The following is a 22455-nucleotide window of genomic DNA, read 5'->3' on the forward strand; positions in this document are numbered from 1 at the left end:
CTCATTATAATATGATGATATCCTACATGAAGATCCAACTTAGTAAAGAAAATTTCTCCTTGCAATTCATCCAATAATTCATCAATCATAGGAATATGAAACTTATCTTTGATTGTGATCTTGTTGAGATATTTGTAATCATGACACATTTCCATTAACAATCATTTTTGCAGACCATTACCATTAGTGAAGTGAAATAACATTCTCTTGGTTGAATGACACCAACTCTAACATTTCTTGAACCATAGTGTCAATCCCATTCTTTGGGCATACAAATTTTAGGAGGAAAGCTCCCTAACATTATTTGAATAGCATGCTCATGATTTTGAGCAAGTGGAAGATGTTGTGCATCTCGAAAAATATTTTAGAATGATTGATAATAACTCTTTGGAGATCCAACGACACCGGTTTACATAAACAAAGTAAGGGGGCATTGATAGAAGTTCTTCCCTGGTTCTACTTCCCTTCTTTCTTTTATGGGCCAAGTTTGCACATCTAGTTAACATAATTATTCACTATTCCTATTGCCCCTTCTTTAACAATTCTATCATGTTTTTAGAACTTATCACAATAGAATATTTTGTTTGCATACCTTTGAGTTCCATTTCCTTGCCTTTTAAGAAAAATATCACGAAAAGTTCTTGAAAAAAGACCATTATTCATAATGGTTGTAACCATTGAACCCATAATAGCACACCATCACCATCCATTTGGAATGTAGTCGTGGACTATACATGGCACAATCCTCCATATTGAGTTTAATACTATCTTATCTCCTTTAATTTAAGGTACCTGCATTTGTAGTCATTGCTTGAAACTCTAGTGTTGGATATATAAAACAGTTAAGAAATATAGCTAATTTGGATTTGATGAAGTTATGTATCCTACGAGAAGCATTTAACATAGTTACCTTTTTGTTATTAATATATCCTTTTATCTTATAGTTTGAGGATTGCTAATACTAACCAAAGAGTGATGAGATATGGTTAGAGTAGTCTCTTCAAATTTTGGATCTTGATGAGGTTCCAATTCTTATTATTTATTCCCATTCACAATCTATGTATACTAATTTTTTCTCACCACATTTACGCCCCTTACTATACTTGTCACAATTAAAACATAGTCCTTTGCTCTTCTTTCATCCTTTTGTTGAGGTTTCAACCTTGTGGGTTGAGTGAGGTTAGGAGTAGAGACATTTTACTTTCTATAGGTGTTAATGAAAACCCTTCTCATAGCCACATTTTTACTTTCAACTCTCTTTCTCAAACTGAATCTCATATCTAAGGAAATTAGGCTCCAAGGCATTCACCTCATGTCATATGCTCTCCTTTAAAGTGTTTGTAGTGATATCCGACAACTTATCCTACAAAATGTTCATCACTGTAAGGATTAACTTTTGAAAACGTCGAATACAAATTATAAATGGGCTCTCGCCCGCCCCCCCGCCCCCCTAAAAAAATAAATAAATAAAAAAGAATGGAACTCTTTGCTCGAGCTATATTGATTAGGTAATGAAAGTGTTACTTATATTATCCAAATATCATGCTATTATGTGAAAATGAACCAAGAGACAATAAAATCATTTTGACAAAGCCATTTGTACCACACCATTTGATCAAGTTCTAAATACAAGGATGCAACAATTACTTCTTGTAGAGTTGGTGGTTGGTCTTGATCAAAGGATTTCTCCATATGGAATATCCATGTTATGGGATCATTACCATCAAAGTTTCCCATTTCAATCTTGGGAAGGAAGTAGCTCTTAAGCTCTAAATTGAGACCACAATGGTATGGATTTTGGAGTGATCACTGATAATGTGTATGAGCCTCAACCCTCCTATTCTCCATATGTTATTGAGAGTCAGTCCTCTTATTTTCCTTATTCTCTTCTCAATGAAAAGAATTTAGGATAAGGAGGGTTTTAAAAATTTTGATAAGTTCTCAAGCTTCATATCCTTAGGATCATCTTTGTTTGCCATCTCTTTTAGACCATCTTTACTATTTTCTTTGAGATAATCTTTAAAATTTTGGAATTATGTTTTACTTATGAAATTTAGGATGCCAACCTTTCTTACTTAACATAATTTGGGTTCTCTATTCCCTTTTCCAACTTGGACATCATAAATTCAACATCTTCATTCTTGGCTCATTACATCTAGACATGATGGGTTTATGTATTTGCAAGGTCTTTTGAGCAAGGGAATTTTATGACCTAGCTCTTTGATATGCTATTGGGTTCCAATGATATTATTTTGCATGTTTTTCACAACTACAACCAAGGAGGAAACCCTTATTTGTACTACTCAATTCCCACATATATGAGAGTCTCTCCTCTACTCATTCCCACATATATGAGAGTCTCTCCTCTACTCATTCCCACATATATGATAATCTCTCCATAGGGTCTAGATATGGTGTTAGGCCTCCATTGTACCTTTAGGTAACCCAATTTTAAAAATTACAATTATCTTTATAATATAACAATAATTATCTAGTTTAAACCAATTAGTAATAATTATCTAGTTTAAACCAATTAGTATTAAAAATATCTACTAAAAAATTAACTATCACTAATTTAAAAAATTAATTAACACCATTAAAATGACTTTATAAATTCAAAAATCATAATATTACAATATTGTAATATTTTTAGTCATAAATACATTGAATCACAATCTATTCAAAACCTATAAACTCACAATATTCTAATATTAATAATCTTATTAATTATAAAAATAAAAATAAAAAAATCTCTTTATCTTTTCTGTTCCATATATATATAGATAAATCAAACTAATTTTAATAAAAACAATAATTATGATAATATATATATTAAATTTTCAATAATATTTTTAAATATTAAAATAATAAATATGCATGAGACACTATTGTTGAATTTAATTAAACAAAACAAAATTTATTATACAGCTAAAAAATTCAATTAGGTTTATAAAAAAATGAATTTTTTTAGTGTGATTTTTTGGAAGTTTTTCCTATGAGTTTTCCGATCAAATTTCTCTAAAATTAGGTAGCAATTTATTGAAATCACAAGCTTGATGGTGAAGGCCTACCCAATCGATAGGGGTTTTTCAGAGTTCTGAATCCATATATACAATAAAAAACTAGTTTAAATAAAACAAATCAAGATTTCACCTCAAATTTGTCCACCAAATTCTAACACTAAAAAATGTAAAAATCACAGTAAAAACAACTCACACTAAAAACAACTCCAGAATAAAAACCGGCCAACCGGCCACTTAACTATGGTTAACCATCGACCACAGTTCAACCAATGAATTTGAAGTTTGTATTGAAATATTAGGTGGAAACTTCTGACACTATCCAAGCATCCAGTAATAATGTAATTTATTGTGAAAGATTAGATGGACACTTCTCACCAGTGTCCCAGCTAGAAAGCAATAAATAAGTGACCTACAAAACTTTAGCAGCCCAAAAAATAAGATCCACAAATGGTTCAATGGATGAGTGAATAAATTGATTTGCTGCCAGAGCGAGCTCAAAGTGGAAGCATCACAGCAAAGTAATAAAAGGAACTGAACCAGAAGACTCAGAAAAAAATGGGTTTCATCAGCGGGGGTGCCGGATGCAGAAGCCACCAACAGCAACGCAACAGGACCTGCACAGTTTATTCAGACATTTTCTAGCTGCTTTCTGAGGGCAATCTGATATGTAGCACTTCACAGGAAAAGGCAACCGACGATTTCTTGTGTTTGCAGTAAGGATCCTGCCATACTGTCGCCGAGGAAGTGCAGGGTGCTTCATTCTTTTTCTTATCAGCCACAAATACTGTCTCATCTGTCTTTTTGAAGACTTCCTTTGAGGCGGAGCAGCAGCTGAAACCCTATTATCGACCACTTCGGCGGTAAAATCAGGGATAACTGCTGATTTTTCACCAGGGCAGTGGTTCCCTAGCTTTATGTTAAACCCTGGAGTGATAGAGCACCACTGCTCATATTTTTCTCGAGCCGTCTTTGGGCTTAATCCACCTGGCGGGTCTACAGAAATATCGCCTGGCATTTCCTTTTCAGGTACTCCCATTTTCGAATCATCTTGACCATCGTCTAAATTTTTAAAAAATTCATCATCATCAGCAGCTTCGCTTTGTTGTTGTAAATTTTCCTCCAGTTTCTCCTCCTGCATATTATATTTTCTCTTCTTACAGCGGCAGAATCCTTGTTTGCCTCCCATGTCATTTGAATGAACTTCGTGGCAAGAGCCAATTTGTGAATCCTCTTTGAACTCAGCTTGTATTTGCTTTTCGTCGTTGACTTCATCCTCTGGTGTTTCTGTCTCCATTATTCCTGGTTCTTGAGATGCTGAAGCGTTATGAGTTGGTGTAAGGTGTTGATCATCTTCTTTGGTATTGGACTTCATGTTATGATCTGCCAGCAAAGACATAAACCTTAATCAGTAATTTGTGCTCACATTCTGAATGGTTAACCTGGTTATGCTGATGTCAGCTTATATTGGTTAATAACAAATAAATTATATATATTAATTAGAGCTTAACTCTATCTTAATTTTATATCAATCAATGGGTCAGAGGGAGGAGTAACTCTTTCTTAATCTATCTCTATTAAGCAATGGTTATGGGTAGAGTAAAAAGTCTATATCTACTAAACAATGGTTCAGAGGAGCTCGATTTAAAATCTCAAATATTTTTTGATTAAATGATTTTATTTCTTGCTTTTTGAATTAATAAATTTAAACAAGTTTATATCATTAAAACTCAATAAAATCCAATAAAATAAAATTGAAAAGTGAATTGCAACATTTATTATGTATCATGTTTTATAATTAATTTTTTAATTCAATTGTGAATTTTGAAATATGTCCAGAACTCGATAAAGACAAGTATCTATCATATTTTCCAAATATCTTAAATACAGATTTAATATGAGTTAAAAAAATTCAATTTCTTAGAGTGGAACGTTTTGTATAATTATTATTTTTATTTTTTTGATTTTTTAATTTGACCTAAATAAGCTAAATTTCAACTTTACTGAACTATAAAATGACCTCTCTGCTCAACAATCGAGTTAATCTACTAGCTATTATGCAATCAGGTCTCCTCAGGTTATGATTCTTCTCAGGGTTACGCTATGCTTCAGGAGTTTTGAAAAAATCCAAAATCTTGAAAAGCAGTCAAAGTATCTGGAAAAACTATGTTTTACATAATTTAGAGACTTCTATAATAGTGGGGGACTTTATCCCGACTGCATCTGATCTCACTACATAGGAACTGATGCCCCAGAGTAAGGGGAAGAAACAACTTGCAAGATCTGGGAAGAGACATCTGAAAGGAATCTCAAGCTGGTGACTCGAGATACTGTTGGACAGAGCCAATCAAATAAAGGAACTCGAACTGGATCACTGAAAAAATTACTCTGGCCAGAACATGTGGGGAGCTACCTGAAGGGTAACATTTTTGTCTCTATTATTGCGTAAATGCATTTAGCTATTTTGAAGTTAAGGGGTTCTCTTTTATATTTAGGGTTTGTACAGAGAAGAATATGTGCAGAGAGGGTATTATTTATTACAACGAAAGCCGAGGCACAGGAAAAATCTACGGAGTTAAACCAAACTTTTGACTTCAATTTTGTTTATCAATTTTCCAGAATATTTTTGAATTTGCAATAAAGATGACCGATGATGATAGCATAATAAACCTATAATTTCTATAAACTTTAGCATTTTGGATAAAATCTACTTAAATGTAATTCAATTGTATACTATAAAATATTTGGGAAATATTACTGACACTGTCACTGAAATTTCCAAAATATTTCAAAATCAACCTTCCAATTAAAAATTCACCACTAATATTCCAAAATCAACAATCCATTTAAGAATTCACCTAGGACACCATATCCATAGTGAATGTTGCAGTGTTGTGCGAATGTTGTGTGGTTACTAATGAGAAGAACTAATACCTTCAAGGTCAATCAGCACAGGTTTTCCTTTATCCCGATCAATCGTAGAGCCCTCGCCCTCAACCTCAGATTTTGTAGTTCGGAGCGCTGCCCCTTGTTTATCATTGGACTGCTCTTCTTTATCCCGATCAATCGTAGAGCCCTCGTCCTCAACCTCAGACTTTGCAGTTCGGATGGCTGCCCCTTGTTTATCATTGGACTGCTCATGCAAACCGTTACTTGTCCCTGCAGGCATTCATGGATCCCAAATACAATCATCTTCTACACAATTCCTTTATAATTAATAAATAAATGAGCACTAATGATAATACCTGCAACTTCTCTTGCCTCCATGGCTCTTATCCCTGCTGAGGCTTCCACTATTGCCTGCTTCTTCATGGCTCTGACAATAGCTACTTCGGAAGGTCGGAGCTGGACATAAACAACCATTAAAAAGGAAACCTGGGAATTAAATTACCCAGAGAAGACTGGAAATGCCATTAGTGAGCATATTTAAACAATTATGGGATGCATCCGAATTATTCAAGTTTAAGGTTAGGATAAATACAGGGCAAAAAACTGGCGAAATTTAGCCATTAAGGGCGAGCAGTACATATTTTTATATCTATTGATGGCAACATTTTATTAGCATCACATGTCACGGCAACAATTTCATATACAGTATATGCACCATGTGTTATAGGCCATTTTTATCTTGATTGTAAAGTCTGAAATAATTTGAAAATTTGACAAATAAAAGTGAAATCAAGAGCTTGATCTCATTCCTGTTATTCAGATTTCTAAACTATTCTAGAATCTGAATCAAAGATTTCTGGAATGTTTCAAAACTCTGCAATTACTCAAAATTGTATCATTCAATATTTTATGAGGCATAATACATACACCATATATTTATCAAGTGTTAAACACATTTACCATAAACTGTGACTTAAATTTCACACTTAATTTATCGTAGGTCATCCGTATCTTGATGGCCGTGTCAGGAATATTTTGAAAATTTGAAAGAACTAGAAGTGATGAACACCGTTTTACTTCACTCAGTTTATCAAATTTCCAAAACATTCCCAAATCTATAATAAAAAATCTCAAAAACACTCACCCAACAATATTTACAGTCTGAACCAATCGTTTTTTAAATTTGAGGAAGAAAGCATCTTCTCACCTGGCGATATGTATATAGTTCATAAAGTTCTTCGTGTGACACAGTCAAAGGGTACAAAGGAGGCAAAGAGCCAACGCCGGTTGACCATAAAGTCTCAACCTGTGCGTGCACATAAATTTGTGACCATTCGGTGTGTTAAGATTTAAGATTTAATTTAGATCTATTTGCCTTGGAATGAATGCTAATCAAAGGTTCAAACTTATTTCCTCAGTTTCTGCTAGTGCTCACCGTGACTGTGCACCTCTGAGAAGTTTTGGATACAGTTGAGCTCTCTTTGATGACCCGGCCTGCTACAAGTCGTTCACCAAGCGGAGGCAGTGCAGATGCCTTTGACATCGTTCTGCAAATGAGTGAGTTCATTTGTTTGTCATCAAACACAAAGATGTTAGCCTCATCTAAACAGATATTTTCAATAGGGAAAACACATACTGAAACTACTAAAATCTTCAGTCTGACAATAATAAAGACAAGGAGAAAGCTAAAGCTCATTATGTAGCATTCATAAACACTATTGAAAGGATGATGGATAAAGGTTCTTGAGAAGCATACTTTTCATATACTTTCTGTGGAAATAAAATCGTATCTCCAACATTAACATCACCTGTACATCACAAATTAAGGTTATCAACAGGAAACATCTTTGATCTTGGGTTGGCTGGTCAGGGTCCATATTTCATTAATTACAATCAGTTTCCTTTCACATGTAGCGTAAGTTTACATACCAGCTTGTTTTGCATGTCTTTCTGTGATAATGACTTCTATTCTCAACCTCTTTAATATCCGGCAGAGATTAGATCTCACAGAAACTAACTAATTTACACCACAAACTAAAATGTTTAATTTAAATATAAATGATTATATTTAAAATAGAAATATGTATTTTTAATTAAATTAGAGTAGAAGCAAATGAATTACATTTTTAGATTAATTAATTAAATTATTAATAAATAAACAAATTTAAAATCTAATTTTGGTTTGTTTGTTAGGTAATGTGAGTTTGAGATATCTGGGATGCTTAACTTGCGGATTGAGTAACTGAGACCCAAAGGCATCTAAACAGTCAAAATCCTGTGGATTGAGTAACTGAGACCCCCAAAGGCATCTAAACAGTCAAAATGGAATTTTAAACCGGTTACCTTTTCACCACGTAGTGTCTTAATAGAGCACCTACCTTTTGACCACATAGTGTTTTAATAGAGCACCGGTTGCCTTTTCACCACGTAGTGTCTTAATAGAGTACAACCCGTAGGCACAATTTTCTCAATATTAAATGAAATAAACCAATATAATTTTTTTAGATTTTAATCTTTTAAATATCTAAATATTTGTGTTTCAATCTATTATTGATTTCATTAAATATTTATTATTTATTATATCTAAATTGAATTTTGTCAATATTAAAAGAAATTAATGAGGATTATTAGTTTGAAGCTAAAAAAATGAATTAATTTGCAAGAATGAGTGAAAGGTGGTAGTCAACAATCATGTATTGATGTGCAAGTTGAATGGGATGTTAGATACAATGAAAAGTGATTCTAGCAGTATGTGATGGTGTTGGTTCACATATGTAGAAAAATGAAAAGTAAGACTAAGTGGTATTATTCTACTTTGTGTAATGATTATTTTACATTTCAATTTAATGAAAAAGAAAGACTTGGATGGTTGAAATAATGCACTCTTGGAGGTTGAAGGATGTTTTCTCCTCTAACACAGTACATAACATTCAAGTTGGTTTAAATAATGTACATACATTTTGGTTCAGACATTTATAGGTTGGACATAAAGAGTGTCTTTTGTGAAGATCATCCACAATGTTCATCAATTTCAAGTACCATGTTCATACTTATGAATATGGATCTTTAAGAGTTAAGGTTGGGACAAAAGACCTTGAATACATTGCTACCTCGGTATATAAACTATATATAAACTATATATATATATATGAGTATAATCAATTTTACATTTGTGGTAGTTGCACTGAATTTTTCAACCACGTTTGCTTTATTATAGCTAATGACTCAACTTGGAAAATCCTCCATCAACTAGGTTGGATACATGCCATCCAATAAAGTCTATCTTTCATGTTATGGTAACATCAAAAGTTGATCTTTGGAATGCAGTTGTGACACTTGCCATCTAATGCATATAAACATTATTGGAATGTGAGTTTATGAACAACAAAATGAGGAATATGTTGTTATTCATTATAATAACATTTAGTACTTGATTGAAAGTGAGATCTCCAACTAAGTCATTACATAAATTTTTAAATTTCTAGGATGGGTTTGTATCTAGTAGTCATAGAGAGGGTGATATAATTAATGTGTTATTATGGGCATATCAATGTGCTACCATGTGTTTGTACTAGGGAATAACACGAATATGAAGATAGAAGATATCATGGGGTCTACTTATCACGTATCTTATATCCACATATTTTCGTTATTCCCTAATACGAACACATGTTGCTATCATCTATTAATGCACATTACATATATATGAAATTAGATTCTAAAATCATAGACCATACATACTGATATTATATTATAATCATACCATAAACTTGTGAGTCAGAAGTTTTATAGTCTTCTCCCTCAAATTCAATGACTTCTTCTTGCCTATATTGCTCTGTAAACTTGGACACTTATTCACTCCCCACCCAAAACAATGCTTAATAATAGAGAACATGATTGGAACTAGTAGGTCAGACTCTACCTATCTAGTCCATACTTAAAACACCACCCTCTATCTTGGTTGATAAGATGATGACTTAATGTCTAATAAGTTTTTGTATCAATTTGTAAGACGAGTGCTTTTCTTGGGGTGATCCTCAACAATGACCAATCTAGGTAGCACACTATTCAATTGTTCCAAGATACTTCATCATCATGAAGACACTTTTGTTTGTTTCAATGCACTTCTACTAGCTAATGATGTGATAACATTGTCAAAGTGCAAGCGTAAAACATGGTATGTATAAACTTTTTTCTCACTTCCATACCATGGGATTTGATCAACATGGATGTTCTATAATCTATTTCTCCTACCTAGATGATGAAACACAACCATGATTGTGTCTATATGATTGTTGATTGGTTTCGAAACATGGTCATTATGGTTTATTGTAACAAGAATCTAACAATGCACTAGAGCTTGCCAAAATTTTCTTCCTTCATGTATAGTCAAACTTTGGGTCATTGCCATACATTATGTATGATTGGACACCCATCACTTTTGGAAGACTTTATGGTTCATGCTCAATAAACTATTCCATAGGTTGATTTTTTTTTTTGGTTAGACAAATAGTCAAACCATTTCCCAACTTATTCACATATATAATCATATAATCATTCACCCCCTTAGACATGGGATGAAAATCAGTTAGGTTATACCTAGCTTGAGTTAGAAGGTTATGCCTTACTTGTGCTAGAAGGTAGGTAACTCTTTCTGCTATCCCTAGTTACTGAAATGAGAAAGGTTTTGCATAAGTGACCTTAACACCATCAACCCTATGTCTATAAGTGATGTGAGCTATGTGTAAGTGACCTACCCTACATTGAACATGCTTATAAGAAAGCTCATCTATAAGCCCTAGAGCTTTCATAATTGCTTGAGTTTTCAGCTTCTAGCACCACTTAATGTCACTTCACGAACTCCATTGACTTCAATGATTCCTCAATAGACTAAGAAATCAGACAATATTTAAAGGCCTATTCAACGAATTAAAAAAAAATCCACTAAAAGGTCCAAGACATTAGTCTCTCTCATCAGTGACAAAAGTACAAGGATTGACATAACTTGCATGAATCACCAGTAGCTTAATGGAAGGGACTAAGTTTGGTTGCACTTGAAAAAAGACAAGTATAAAGGACTAGACCAAAAAATAAAACAAATCTAATATAAACCTAATGCAATCATCTAAGCAACTAGAGAGAACACCTTTGTACTTGATTTCCCCTTATACTTAGGAATAAATTATTTATTTAATATTGACTTACCAATTCCTTATACTCTTCACCTATACTTGAATTCATTTTAATTTCAACCATGACAAATCTCATCTAGAGCACTTTACTCTAGCCTTTGTCAACACTATCACCAACCAACAAGTGAAACATACATGACAAACATGTAACCAAATGTTCAAAACAATCAAAATTAGACAATGACTACATCGAGCTAAGTGAGACATATTGACCAAATGAAGATAGATTCCACGATTGAACCAAAGTAAAGTAATGGGGTCCATTACTTGACAAGAGGGGGTTTCAATCCAAGTAGAATTCAAAACTTGTATGTTAGGACTATTTCATATTGTCTTAATGATAAATACTTAACTAAGAACATATAATACCAATCACCTAACTTATGATGGTAATGAAACATAACTTTGGTAATTGTCTTGGCATGTATAAATATATCTCTATCACCATCTATAGTTTCGACTCATACATGCTAGCTGGCATTTAACTATTTTTTTCACTCCATTAAGGGATATATTGGTTCTTGTTGGTCTTCCAATATTGAAGATGCTTTTCTCAAATGATATTTGACATTGTTGATCCACATTTAGTGCATAATTCCCAATGGAACTAAAGTCTTACAAAGTTTCTTAAATATCGTGTTAGGAATTCCTCTTTGTATTCTTTTTTTTTAATTATTTGATTGTTGTTAGTGTGCAATTAGGGTAGGAAGCATAGCTAGTATGATCATCACAAATATATTTGATATAAGAAGATAAAAAATAGATTATTTCCACAAAATATCAAATTAATACTCTTAATGGTACTATTCATAGAGTACATTAGCAAATAAATGAATGCACCAATTTTGTGACAACTTATTAAGCATTCTAATAGTGAACATTTAATAATCTAGTATGAGTTCTTTTTCAATATATTGGACTAGGGACAAAATTTAGAAGGATAAAATGAACAAAAGCCTGCCCCCTACAACCAAAAAAAGAAGAAATACTAAGTGATACATATAACCAATTATCATATTAAATTTATGTTCTAATTATTCTTAGTATTAACATACCTACCATTATGAGAAATACTAATCGTTGACAATACCATATCAATAAATTCAATTCTAGATTTTCAAGTGATTATATTCACCTATGCAATCAACCACAAATGAATCCACTGGATATTTGGTAAGACCGCCATTATTTTTCAATCTGCCAACAAAAGATTATAAACAAATCATTAATCCAATTCATTTAGATGATAATTTTCAAAAATTTAAAAGAATTTTATATTCTCAAAACTGTCTATCCAACTTCTTACGAAAGACCCATAAAAATAAAAAAGTACATCATATTTGAGTTTATAAGGAAAACAAATACTCATAATATTTTTCTAAAGTGTAACTATAATATATGAAATTATAATTCATTGCAAATTCCTACACTAGTGTATACACTAATTCCAAAATCAAAATGACAAATTGCAATCAAATTAACATTGCAAAAAATTAAAAGAATCTAACATATCATTGTGGATGTCCAAAATTTTGCAACACTACATAAAAATGTTCTAAACCTTTGAAATGTCTAAATTTTAAGCCCTTATATTGCAATTAATTAATAACAACTAGAATTTACACTATGATTTCCTATAGTCACACAAACCATGTTGCAAAATATTTTTTTTACAACTTGCGCTATGAAGGCATAAACAAAATAAGCTTGCAACATGTTTTAGCGTAAATTTAAGATCTCTAAATATATGGTGCAAATATGCATCCATGCACCATTGTATAAGTAGACGCTTATGTATATTATTTGGACCTTAGGACTTCACCTCCACCTATTGTATAAGATAATCCATTCAAAATAATGTGATTCTGCTTCTTTTAGGATGTCAATTGGATAAGACCCATAAATCCTAGCTCCCATATGATGTAGCTCTCCACTGTGACAGTAAGATGAACACACATTGATCTTGAGAGGTAGGTTTTACCCACTTGCTAATACAAGTCACAAGTCCCTTTCAAATCTACGTACATTCCAAAAATGTATTGTCCAATAAAATTTTGCTTGCAAAACTTTGTTGACTTTCCTCTTCTACACATGGTGACCTCCACATGTCAAATGATAAGTTTGGAGGACTAGGTAAATTTCATCCTTTGTCAAACTGATTTGACCATATCCTAACTTATACAATTTCTCATCAATCTATGTGTATTATATGCTCCTTTTAATCATGTTCTACTTCTAGTCTAGGGGCTAATGTTTGGGAATCTAATCAACTGGTACATAATTGGTTATATTTGCAAACCACAATTGATACAAAACAAAATGCCCCTTTGGAAAGTAATTCAAAAATCTCTCTACAACTAGTTTGCCAATGAATCTATTCAAATGATATGCAACCTGATTGAGTTCCTTGTCTAATTGATAAATTAGCATTATGTTGTGTCTTGATTTGTTGATCAATTAACTAATGGGTATTATGATCAATATGAATTAAAGCCTTACCCAAATAAAGAACTTAAAATCATTTAAGTAAAGACTATAACCAAATAACTCCTTTATTCTAGTAAATTGTATCCCAGGATTAGAGAGACTCTAGTTGCCATAATAAATACTTCATTCTTTCTTGTCTTTCTTTTTGCTCAACACTTAATCCAATGCAAAATCAAGGACATCTATATGAATGTGGAATGGTAATTCACAATTTGGTGTTGGCCATGAGTTCACATTTGCCTAGATTAATTATAAGATGTGTTTAGATGCATAGGTTAAGTACCTTTGGAAGGCTGTTTAAGGTTTCTTCAAATGTATCGATAACTGTCATGTCAAAGCTATTTTAAAAAAATTCTCTTGAAATAAAATCTATACAATTTTATTGGGTTAAGATGCCATGCTATGAGGGACATTTCTATGTTGTCAATGTCATCTAGGACTTGTATCTTGTCTTATCGATATTTGCTCAAAGTGTTTTGAACCTAGATCTTTGTATTAATACAAGCCCAATCACCTTATTGCTTGCTGCTAAACCACACTTCCATGGGCATTATTCATGAACACTTGAAGAAAGATTTTCACATAATCTAAAAAAAACTTAAACCTCTTTAAAATGTTCTTAAAGTAATACATAGTCTTAAAGGTAGAACTCTATAAGCATAGGCACCACATAAAAATGTGAATAACACTGTCCTTGAATAAAAGTGGACAATAAGCCTTATGTGGCTAAATAATATTTGATAATTGATAGAAAATAACAAATCATAAATAAAGTACATTCTTGATTCCAAATAAACCTAAATTTAAATGTAATTTAAGTTATTTCATTTGAATAAGTAAAGTTAATTAAATTTTAGAACATATTTTCATAACTTTGGATGTTGTCTTGTGATATCTAAATATGCTATACATAATATCATCTTGTCGGATGCAAGATTATTTCTTCTTGCTTCATTATTTTCATAACATAACATCATAGTAGGAGATCAAGCTCAAGAAAAAGACTACAAATTGGAGATCATGAAAGTAGATTGTAGGAGATTGATAAGACCAAGAAGAAGAGTGGAAGTGTGAGAGCCCAAGATCTAGAGACATCTAGTAATAGGAGCCTATCTCCTTATTGACTACCAATGAATAATTCTAGGTGACATGGTCTTCCTTGAATAATGGTGATTAGTTAGCTTTACATTGGTGGATAACAACCAATGATGACTGTCTCACTAGTTTGACCACTAAATTAGAATAGATTTTCTCACTGTTTAGAACGATAAAAATTACTTGCTAAAATAAACTAGATGTTTTTTTTTTTCAAACTACAGCTTAAAAAATTTAAAACGATGAATAGGGAACTTGACTTCGAGGGGAGGGAAGAGGAAAGGTAGACATCTTGTACTATTGACAAATCATTTTAAAAGTGTGCATTGAGCCTTTTAGTAAATAGGTAGTCACTTTCCTTTGAGTCTTTAGGACATTGGAATGCCACAGGTTCAAGTCTCACTTGTACTGGTTAGCAAAGTTTTGGGACATTGGAATGTCACAAGTTCAAAAGTCCTAGGACATTGGAATGTCACAGGTTCAAGTCTCACTTGTACTAGCTAGCAAAGTTTTGGGACATTGAAATGTCACAAGTTCAAGACTTCTAGGACATTGGAATGTCACAAGTTCAAGTCTCACTTGTACTAGCTAGCAAAGTTTTGAGACATTGAAATGTCATAGGTGCAAGTCTCACTTGTACTAGCTAGCAAAGTTTTGGGACATTGAAATGTGACCGGTTCAAGGGTTCAAGTCTACATTGGAATGTCACAAGTTCAAGAGTTCAAATCTACCTTGTAGTAGCTTCGAAAATTTTGAAATTTTATCTCAGATTTAAGTTTTTAGGACATTAGAATGTCAGAGATTCAAGTCTCACTTATACTAGCTACGGAAATTTTATCTCAGGTTTAAGTTTTTGGGACTTCGAAATGTCACAGGTTCAAGTCTCCCTTTGTACCAGCTGGGTAAATTTTATCTCTTATATCAAGTTTAAGTTTTTGAGACATCGAAATGTTACAGGTTCAAGTCTCCCTTGCACTAGCTAGGGAAACTTTATCTCAGGTTTAAGTTTTTCAGATATGGAAATGTCACATGTTCATCTCAGGTTTAAGTTTTTAGGACATCGGAATGTCACAGGTTCAAGTCTTGAACCTCAGGTTTAAGTTTTTAGGACATCGGAATGTCACAGATTCAAGTCTCCCTTGTACCAGCTAGGGAAATTTTATCTCGTGTTCAAAGTGTTCATGTTCAAGTGTCCCTGGTACTGGCTAGGGAAATTTTATCTCCGGTTTAAGTTTTTTGGACAACGGATTCTCACAGGTTCAATTCCTCCTTGTACTAGCTAGGGATTTTTATTTCAGGTTTAACTCTTCCTTATTCTGGCTGGGATTTTTGGTTCTGCTTCAAAGTCGTCCTTGTACTAGCTGGGGATTTTTTGGCAAGGTGGTCTGACGATTGGTGTTTAGGACATCGGAATGTCAGAAGTTCAAGTCTTCCTTGTACTAGCGAGGGATTTCTATCTCAGCTTTAAGTCTTCCTTATACTAGCGGAGATTTTCCGGTTCAGGTTCAAAGTCCTCGTATTAGCTGGGAATTTTTTTGTCAAGATGGTCTGAGGAGCTTGGATTCATAGAAAGATACAGCCTTCCATTTCAAAGGTTTTATCTCTATAATTATTTTCAGTTCAGTCTACCGTCAGCTGTTATCAAAAGAGCATTTGAAACTCAGATGTTGCATGAAGAAAAAAACACACTGAAGAAGACAGAACTGCGAGAGTAGGTGTGACGAGAAATCTGAGAAACTAGAGCAAAAAAAACACACAGACATTCTGACCATACCTATCCAAGCCCACGAATCGAAGATGCAAAAATAGATCCAGACACAGCCCAACATGTCCAACAGAACAAAAAAAATGCCCAGTAGTACAGACGCAACGTATTTTCACGAGCGAATCTGTCCATAGTAGGTTCTACCTGACAGAAACTGAACCTGAGATTTCCGTGAGAACAGTGTTTCGAGAAATCGGATCAGTGGACCTATTTATGTTTTAGAAGCCACTCGCAGTAATTTGGGAATTTTTTTGATCAAACTTTTATTTCTGGACTTTAAAATTGGTTTTTGATGGTATATATCAATTTAGTTCTCTAAATAATTAGTGGAGCATCTAGATTAGGGAGAGTCCATCATTTTGCTTTTAACAATTTTTTATAAGATTCTGATCAAATTAAGAGTCCATCATTTTGCTTTTAACAATTTTTTATAAGATTCTGATCAAATTAAACCAGCAATTATGTCAAAAAAAAATCTCAAATATATAATAGATAGACTATAACAAAAAAATCCAGAAATTATATAAAAAAACCCTCAAATATATAATAGATAGACTCTAACAAAAAATTTAAAGAAAGATAGCATTTTAACATTTTGGAAAAAGTCCCGCAGACATTTTTTTAGTAAGAGGGAACATACTGCCCTAGGGAGTGTTTAGAGTGAGTTGAATAATGGGAATGAGACAGAGGCGGACCTTATAGTAGAAGTAGTATTGAAACTCAAATCTAAAATCAGAAATTAAAATGCTCAATGGACAATATAATTTGTTTGAATTTAAGTCACATGGTTAGGGTTTGGTAATGAATGAGAATGAGAAAGACAGTGTAATTTGTTTGAATTTAAGTCACATGGTTAGGGTTTGGTAATGAATGAGAATGAGAAAGACAATATAATTTGTTTGAATTTAAGTCACATGGTTAGGGTTTGGTAATGAATGAGAATGAGACAGAGGTGAACTTTAAAGTAGAAGTAGTATTGAATTTAAAATTAGAAATTAAAATGCTCGATGTACAGTATAATTTGTTTGAATTTAAGTCATATGGTTAGGGTTTGGTAATGAATAGTTTAAATTCATGTTGGAATATTTTGATGTGTTCGAATTTAAGTCACATGGCTAGGGTTTGGGAATGAATAGTTTAGGTTTATGTTGGAATATTTTGATGAGATTCAGGTTAATTTCACTATTATATCTATAAATTTTAAAATGAAATATAGCATGCGAAGAAATCAATATCAATAATTATGAAAATGTTATTATAAATTTGGAAATTTGCAAAGATAGATTGCAAATTTGAGTTATGACATGAGGTTATGAGTTTTGAGCTATGGAATTGATCAATGACTATGAGGTTGGATGAGGTTTGTTGAACCTCAAGTTTTTTTTAGGGTTCACTAAATTTTCGAGGACCAATCCTTGACCACGCTCAAGACCCATTATGATAAGGCCACCAAGAAGCTACAATTCGAAAAGGTGCATGTAAGGAATAAGAAAATTACTAATTAGTGGAAGTCTAAGGTAAACATCTCAGGAGTCGGACCTACATGACTCCTTAAATTGCACTAAAACTACAATAGAAAATTTGAGACTAAAAATAAGATAAGTGAGCTTGAAGAAGATCTTAGTACTACACCCTTGTTCATGACCCCTCTAGTTATACAAGCACCTTAAGTTGCAACAATAAGTACACCCAATTGACCCCAGAAAGTGAGAAAGGCAACACAATTGTTAATAGACATCAAATCCAATGTTCCGATGAATATGAATACACAACTTGAGATTATCGAAGAAACGTGGAAGGTTTCTCTACATTTGAGAAATCTATTTCAAATAATTCAATCATTTACTGAATACTTAGCAAGATCAATACTCTTGAGTGATTTTCAAAGGACCTAGCAAGGTCTCCCTAGAGGAGAAAGGATCAAGCAAATCAAGCCAGATTTGTTTGCAAGGATAACGATGCTGCAAGACACTATCACAAAATGCTAAGTTATTGATGACCATAGGAGCAATGACCATTTCAAAGCCATTAAAGTTGTTGAAGTTTGCAAGGTCCACGAATGCTTAGGGATTCAATGTTGATCCCTAAAGATGTGTTAAAAGAAGAGTAAAATATCATCAAAGTATCTTTAAGTTTTGACTTCAACAACTTAGTTGATTTTCCGAAAGCTCAAATCAAGAAATGGCTGGTCACATTTGTTAATGACAACAAGGACCAATTGGTTGTAATAGTCGGATTTGTGGGACCTAGAAGACAAGTTATTTGCATTAAGTGTTAAACAAGACACAATAGTCCCGTTGATGAAGGATTATATTGAAGATTAGCTTAAAACGTCATTATAAACGAAATCGTTAGTCTCGAGTAACTGCTTGAGCGATTCAATTAATGAACATAACGAAAGCGATATAAATAGTTTTGCAATAATTGTTGATCATCAAGGAGTGAGTTCATTCCACTTGTTGTCCTTCAACAATTTTGTACCCTCACATGAACTGGTGCACAAGACCTAATCCCAGTCCCTTAGGGACAAAAAAATTTCATTTTACATTAAGTATCATGATTTTGTAAAGTGATTTAGGCACTTAACCTTATTCTGAACTTAAATTCTGTAAACTTATCTTTTGACTCTCGCAAAGAGCTAATTTTAGGAGAGCGTGTCATTAGTGGTTTTGAAACTTTTATATAAGCAGTAGGAATCTCGTGAATGTTTTCTTATTCCCTATATGATCTTTAAATTCATGAAATCATTTTAGATCTCTCTGAAGATCTAGGTGATATTCTCTTTATTCTTTCGACTGAATTCACTTCAAATGTGTTTCCTCATGATGTGTGAATGGATGAGTATAGTGGAATGAATCTTGACAACACATTATTTTATATTTTCAATATTTTATTTTTTATTTTGAAAACATTTGGTCCACTCACAGGTACGTGGTACATGTGTTGAATGCTTACATTTTAATATTTGAGATGTTTGAATAGTCGAGTGTGTGAAAAGAGGAGTACCACCTCTATAAAGATGCAAAGGGAACTTGAAAACATGCCCTATGAGGTTGACTCTTTTCCATATCAGGGAAAGACATCAACAAAGACTCACTTTTTTACTAAAGCGAGTTACAAAATAGAACTAGTTTTGTCTAAAAATAGAATTACTTTTTGAAAATACTTTTTCAAAAATATCTCGAACTATTTCTGGCATATTTACATTGAACACATGTGAAAGTTCCTATTTGAGCTTTAATTCTGAACATAATCTTGCATGTGAAGATTGGGTTGCATTAAAGAGGGTCTTCAGGTATTTGCAAGGCACTTCTAAATATTCCATTTCTAACATAGTGATGTTTCAAGAGATCCACACTTAATGAATATATAAGGTTATGTGGATTTTGATTAGGTAGGGATGTAGATAGAAGGAGATCTATGAGCAGGTACGTGTTTTGATTTTTTGGTGGAGAAATAAGTTGAATGAGCACAAAACAAGTTGTGCTTGTTTTTTCCATTTCAAATGCAGAGTATATGGTAGTTACTTATGCCTATAAGGAAGCCATATGGCTTATGAAACTGTGTTAAGAAGTAGAGCTAAATTAGCGAGTTATTATAGCTCAATGCAATAGTAACAATGACACTTTTTTGGCTAAGAATTCAAACTTTCATACGAAGATAAAGCATATAGATATCCAATACCATTTTGTTAGGGATATGATGGAAGATGGAAAAGTGATACTAGAGAAAGTTGACACTTTATATAATGCTACATATGCATTAATGGAACCAGTGAACTTACGTAATTCAAGTGGTGTTGTGAGTCTATAGGAAGTATGGCCCCTAACATTTGGATCACAATTTGATATGTTCTACCTTATACTCTTGCAAGGTATATTTTGGGATAGTTGTGTCATATACTCGCAGTATTATAGTGAAGTAAGTAATGTTTTTTGAGTAGTAGTAGTGCATAAATGTTGAGTAATAATAAAGAATGAATGCTTAATAGTGGTTGGTAACAAACATAGATCACTAACAAGAAATGAATGCTAAGTAATAGCAATTGGAAAATAACTGTTGGTAGTTTCCAACATGTAGAATTGGAAAACCATAAATGGTTTATGTTATTTTTATGCCTATTTATTAAGTGCTAGGGTTGGAGGAAAACTATGTGTATGGGTTTTAACTTACTATTATGTTGTTGAAATTTCTCTAGTATCCTTGTTGAGAGCATGGAGGATTTGTAATGTGTTGTAAACGTTTAGTTGCTAAATAATACAATGAGTGTGCTTCAGAGTGGGGGGTTTTCTCTTGGAAGGGTTTTCCTCAAGAAACCATTGTGTAAAAGATTTTTGTTTCTTTCATTTATTTTTTACTTATCATCTACAACTATTTGTTTAAATTTTTCTACACATTCTTATCTCACTAATTAGTGTAGGAAGCATATTCCACATCTCTATTCCTTTCAAATGTTGGCTGATAAATTTTCAAAATAGACTATTGTAGATGATGAATTTGATTTTAGTTTTAAAATATTTCTACGCCTTAGTAGTGTTATCTCAAAAGCTTGCATCTTAGTGTAAATACTTTGCAACATACAATGACTAATGGAATATTAGAAGTGTTGCCACTATCATCTAAGCAACCACTTCCATCGTTTTAGTGAAATATGGATCCAACACAACAAAAGATGTTGGAAAATATGGATATTTGTAGATTAGAACTTATTTTCCTCATCATGATAATTACTTGTGATGTTAATTGATTCTTTATTACTTGTTTATTATGTTCATCAAGCAATTATCAAAACAATAAATATCACAAAGAGACATAGTACATGTCAAGATATAGGCTCCAAGCCAGGGAAAAACCCCTCCAAGGGGAAAACCCAGAAAAATGCTTCCCTTTTTCTTTAGAGTATCCTTACAAAAGAGACTTCCAAGACCCAAAGACCAAAGCCAAGAAATCCTCCAAGCCCCAAGCCAACTCCCAACAAGATCGTCCTTGAGATAGCTTCTAGAACTTCGATATTGCTACACTGCTACTGCAACTTTGACCTATGCAATAGAATTTCATCCATGCAATTTCATCCTTTTGCAACTATTACAAAACTTCAACCTCCTGTAACTAGGAGCTTCACAAACCCTAGAGAGATAAGAAAATAGATTCTTTGGAAAACTTCAACTCCGACTCCTCCTCTTTGTCTTCCCATCTACTCTTTTTGCTCTTTTCTATTCAGATCAAACTTGCTTGAGTTGAGAGTTCAAATGAGGTTGAGATCCTTTGTATTTATAGCCTTCTTGAGGGGTCAAATATCCCTCCTTTAGGCCGAATTGATCTTGCTCTTGCTCCGACTTGGTCTTGTGCTTATCCATGGATTTTTCTTGACAAAATAAATATTTCTCTTCATTACAATGAGTCCAAATGGGACTATGACACATGACCAATATTAATATTTACCCTAGAAGGACCTAGAAGACCTAAAAGCAAGAAGAACATGCTTTTAACTCAAACTTGAGTATGAAACCCATACTCCAAAAAATAAAAAATAATTTCGTTTTCTTTCTCTTTCTTTATAAAGAATCATACAATGTCATGATTACAATTACATAATAATGAAGATCGAACCTAGTTACAATTTTCAACACTCCCTCTTAACTAGGGAGGTATTCATGGTACAAGGAATCTCACCTTGAAGCATTCTCATAAGAAGGGTCAGATTGATAAGCCATATTTTGTCAATCATCTTTATCATAACCAACATTTCCCTTGAAGACCTTAGCTGGACAAGCTCATATTTAATTATGAGCATTATATTGCGAGGCTTTACATGAGCTGCCACATTACCTCTCAAGGCACATATCCCATGTGGATGTCTACAAGGTATGCCCTTTTAGGTCTATTCTTATCTTGGATTCCCAAACGAGGATCCTCAAAGAATATCGGTCCTCTTTGATTACTCTTATCTTTGATTCCCTATCTCATCCTCAAATAACATCGATCAACAGATTCTTTCCTTATATTC

General features: G+C 33.0%; 1 protein-coding gene across 1 annotated transcript; it reads right to left on the reverse strand.

Annotated features, from left to right (window-relative positions):
• Window positions 1-3588: 3588 nt before the first annotated feature.
• LOC149169752 (uncharacterized) lies at window positions 3589-16647 on the reverse strand. Its single transcript, XM_089425322.1, has 8 exons — window positions 16458-16647; window positions 12237-12298; window positions 7666-7717; window positions 7345-7456; window positions 7117-7215; window positions 6266-6365; window positions 5955-6179; window positions 3589-4403 (listed from the first exon to the last, which is right to left on the reverse strand). The coding sequence occupies exons 4-8, from the start codon at window positions 7450-7452 to the stop codon at window positions 3589-3591; spliced, it is 1347 nt and encodes a 448-aa protein (XP_089281448.1). The 5' UTR covers window positions 7453-7456; window positions 7666-7717; window positions 12237-12298; window positions 16458-16647.
• Window positions 16648-22455: the final 5808 nt, after the last annotated feature.

The sequence above is a fragment of the Pinus tabuliformis genome, chromosome 4_2 (genome assembly GCF_031772625.1).
Source record: "Pinus tabuliformis cultivar Carrire ecotype Pingquan chromosome 4_2, CPIR1, whole genome shotgun sequence".
Classification (NCBI taxonomy): domain Eukaryota; kingdom Viridiplantae; phylum Streptophyta; class Pinopsida; order Pinales; family Pinaceae; genus Pinus; species Pinus tabuliformis.

Coding starts and splice junctions, on each gene's coding strand:
- LOC149169752 (XM_089425322.1), bottom strand. CDS start 7,452: ATGTCAAAGGCATCTGCACTGCCTCCGCTTGGTGAACGACTTGTAGCA. Junction 7,216..7,344: donor CTCAGAGGTGCACAGTCACG/GTGAGCACTAGC, acceptor GTGCACGCACAG/GTTGAGACTTTATGGTCAAC. Junction 6,180..6,265: donor GGAGGCAAGAGAAGTTGCAG/GTATTATCATTA, acceptor GAATGCCTGCAG/GGACAAGTAACGGTTTGCAT.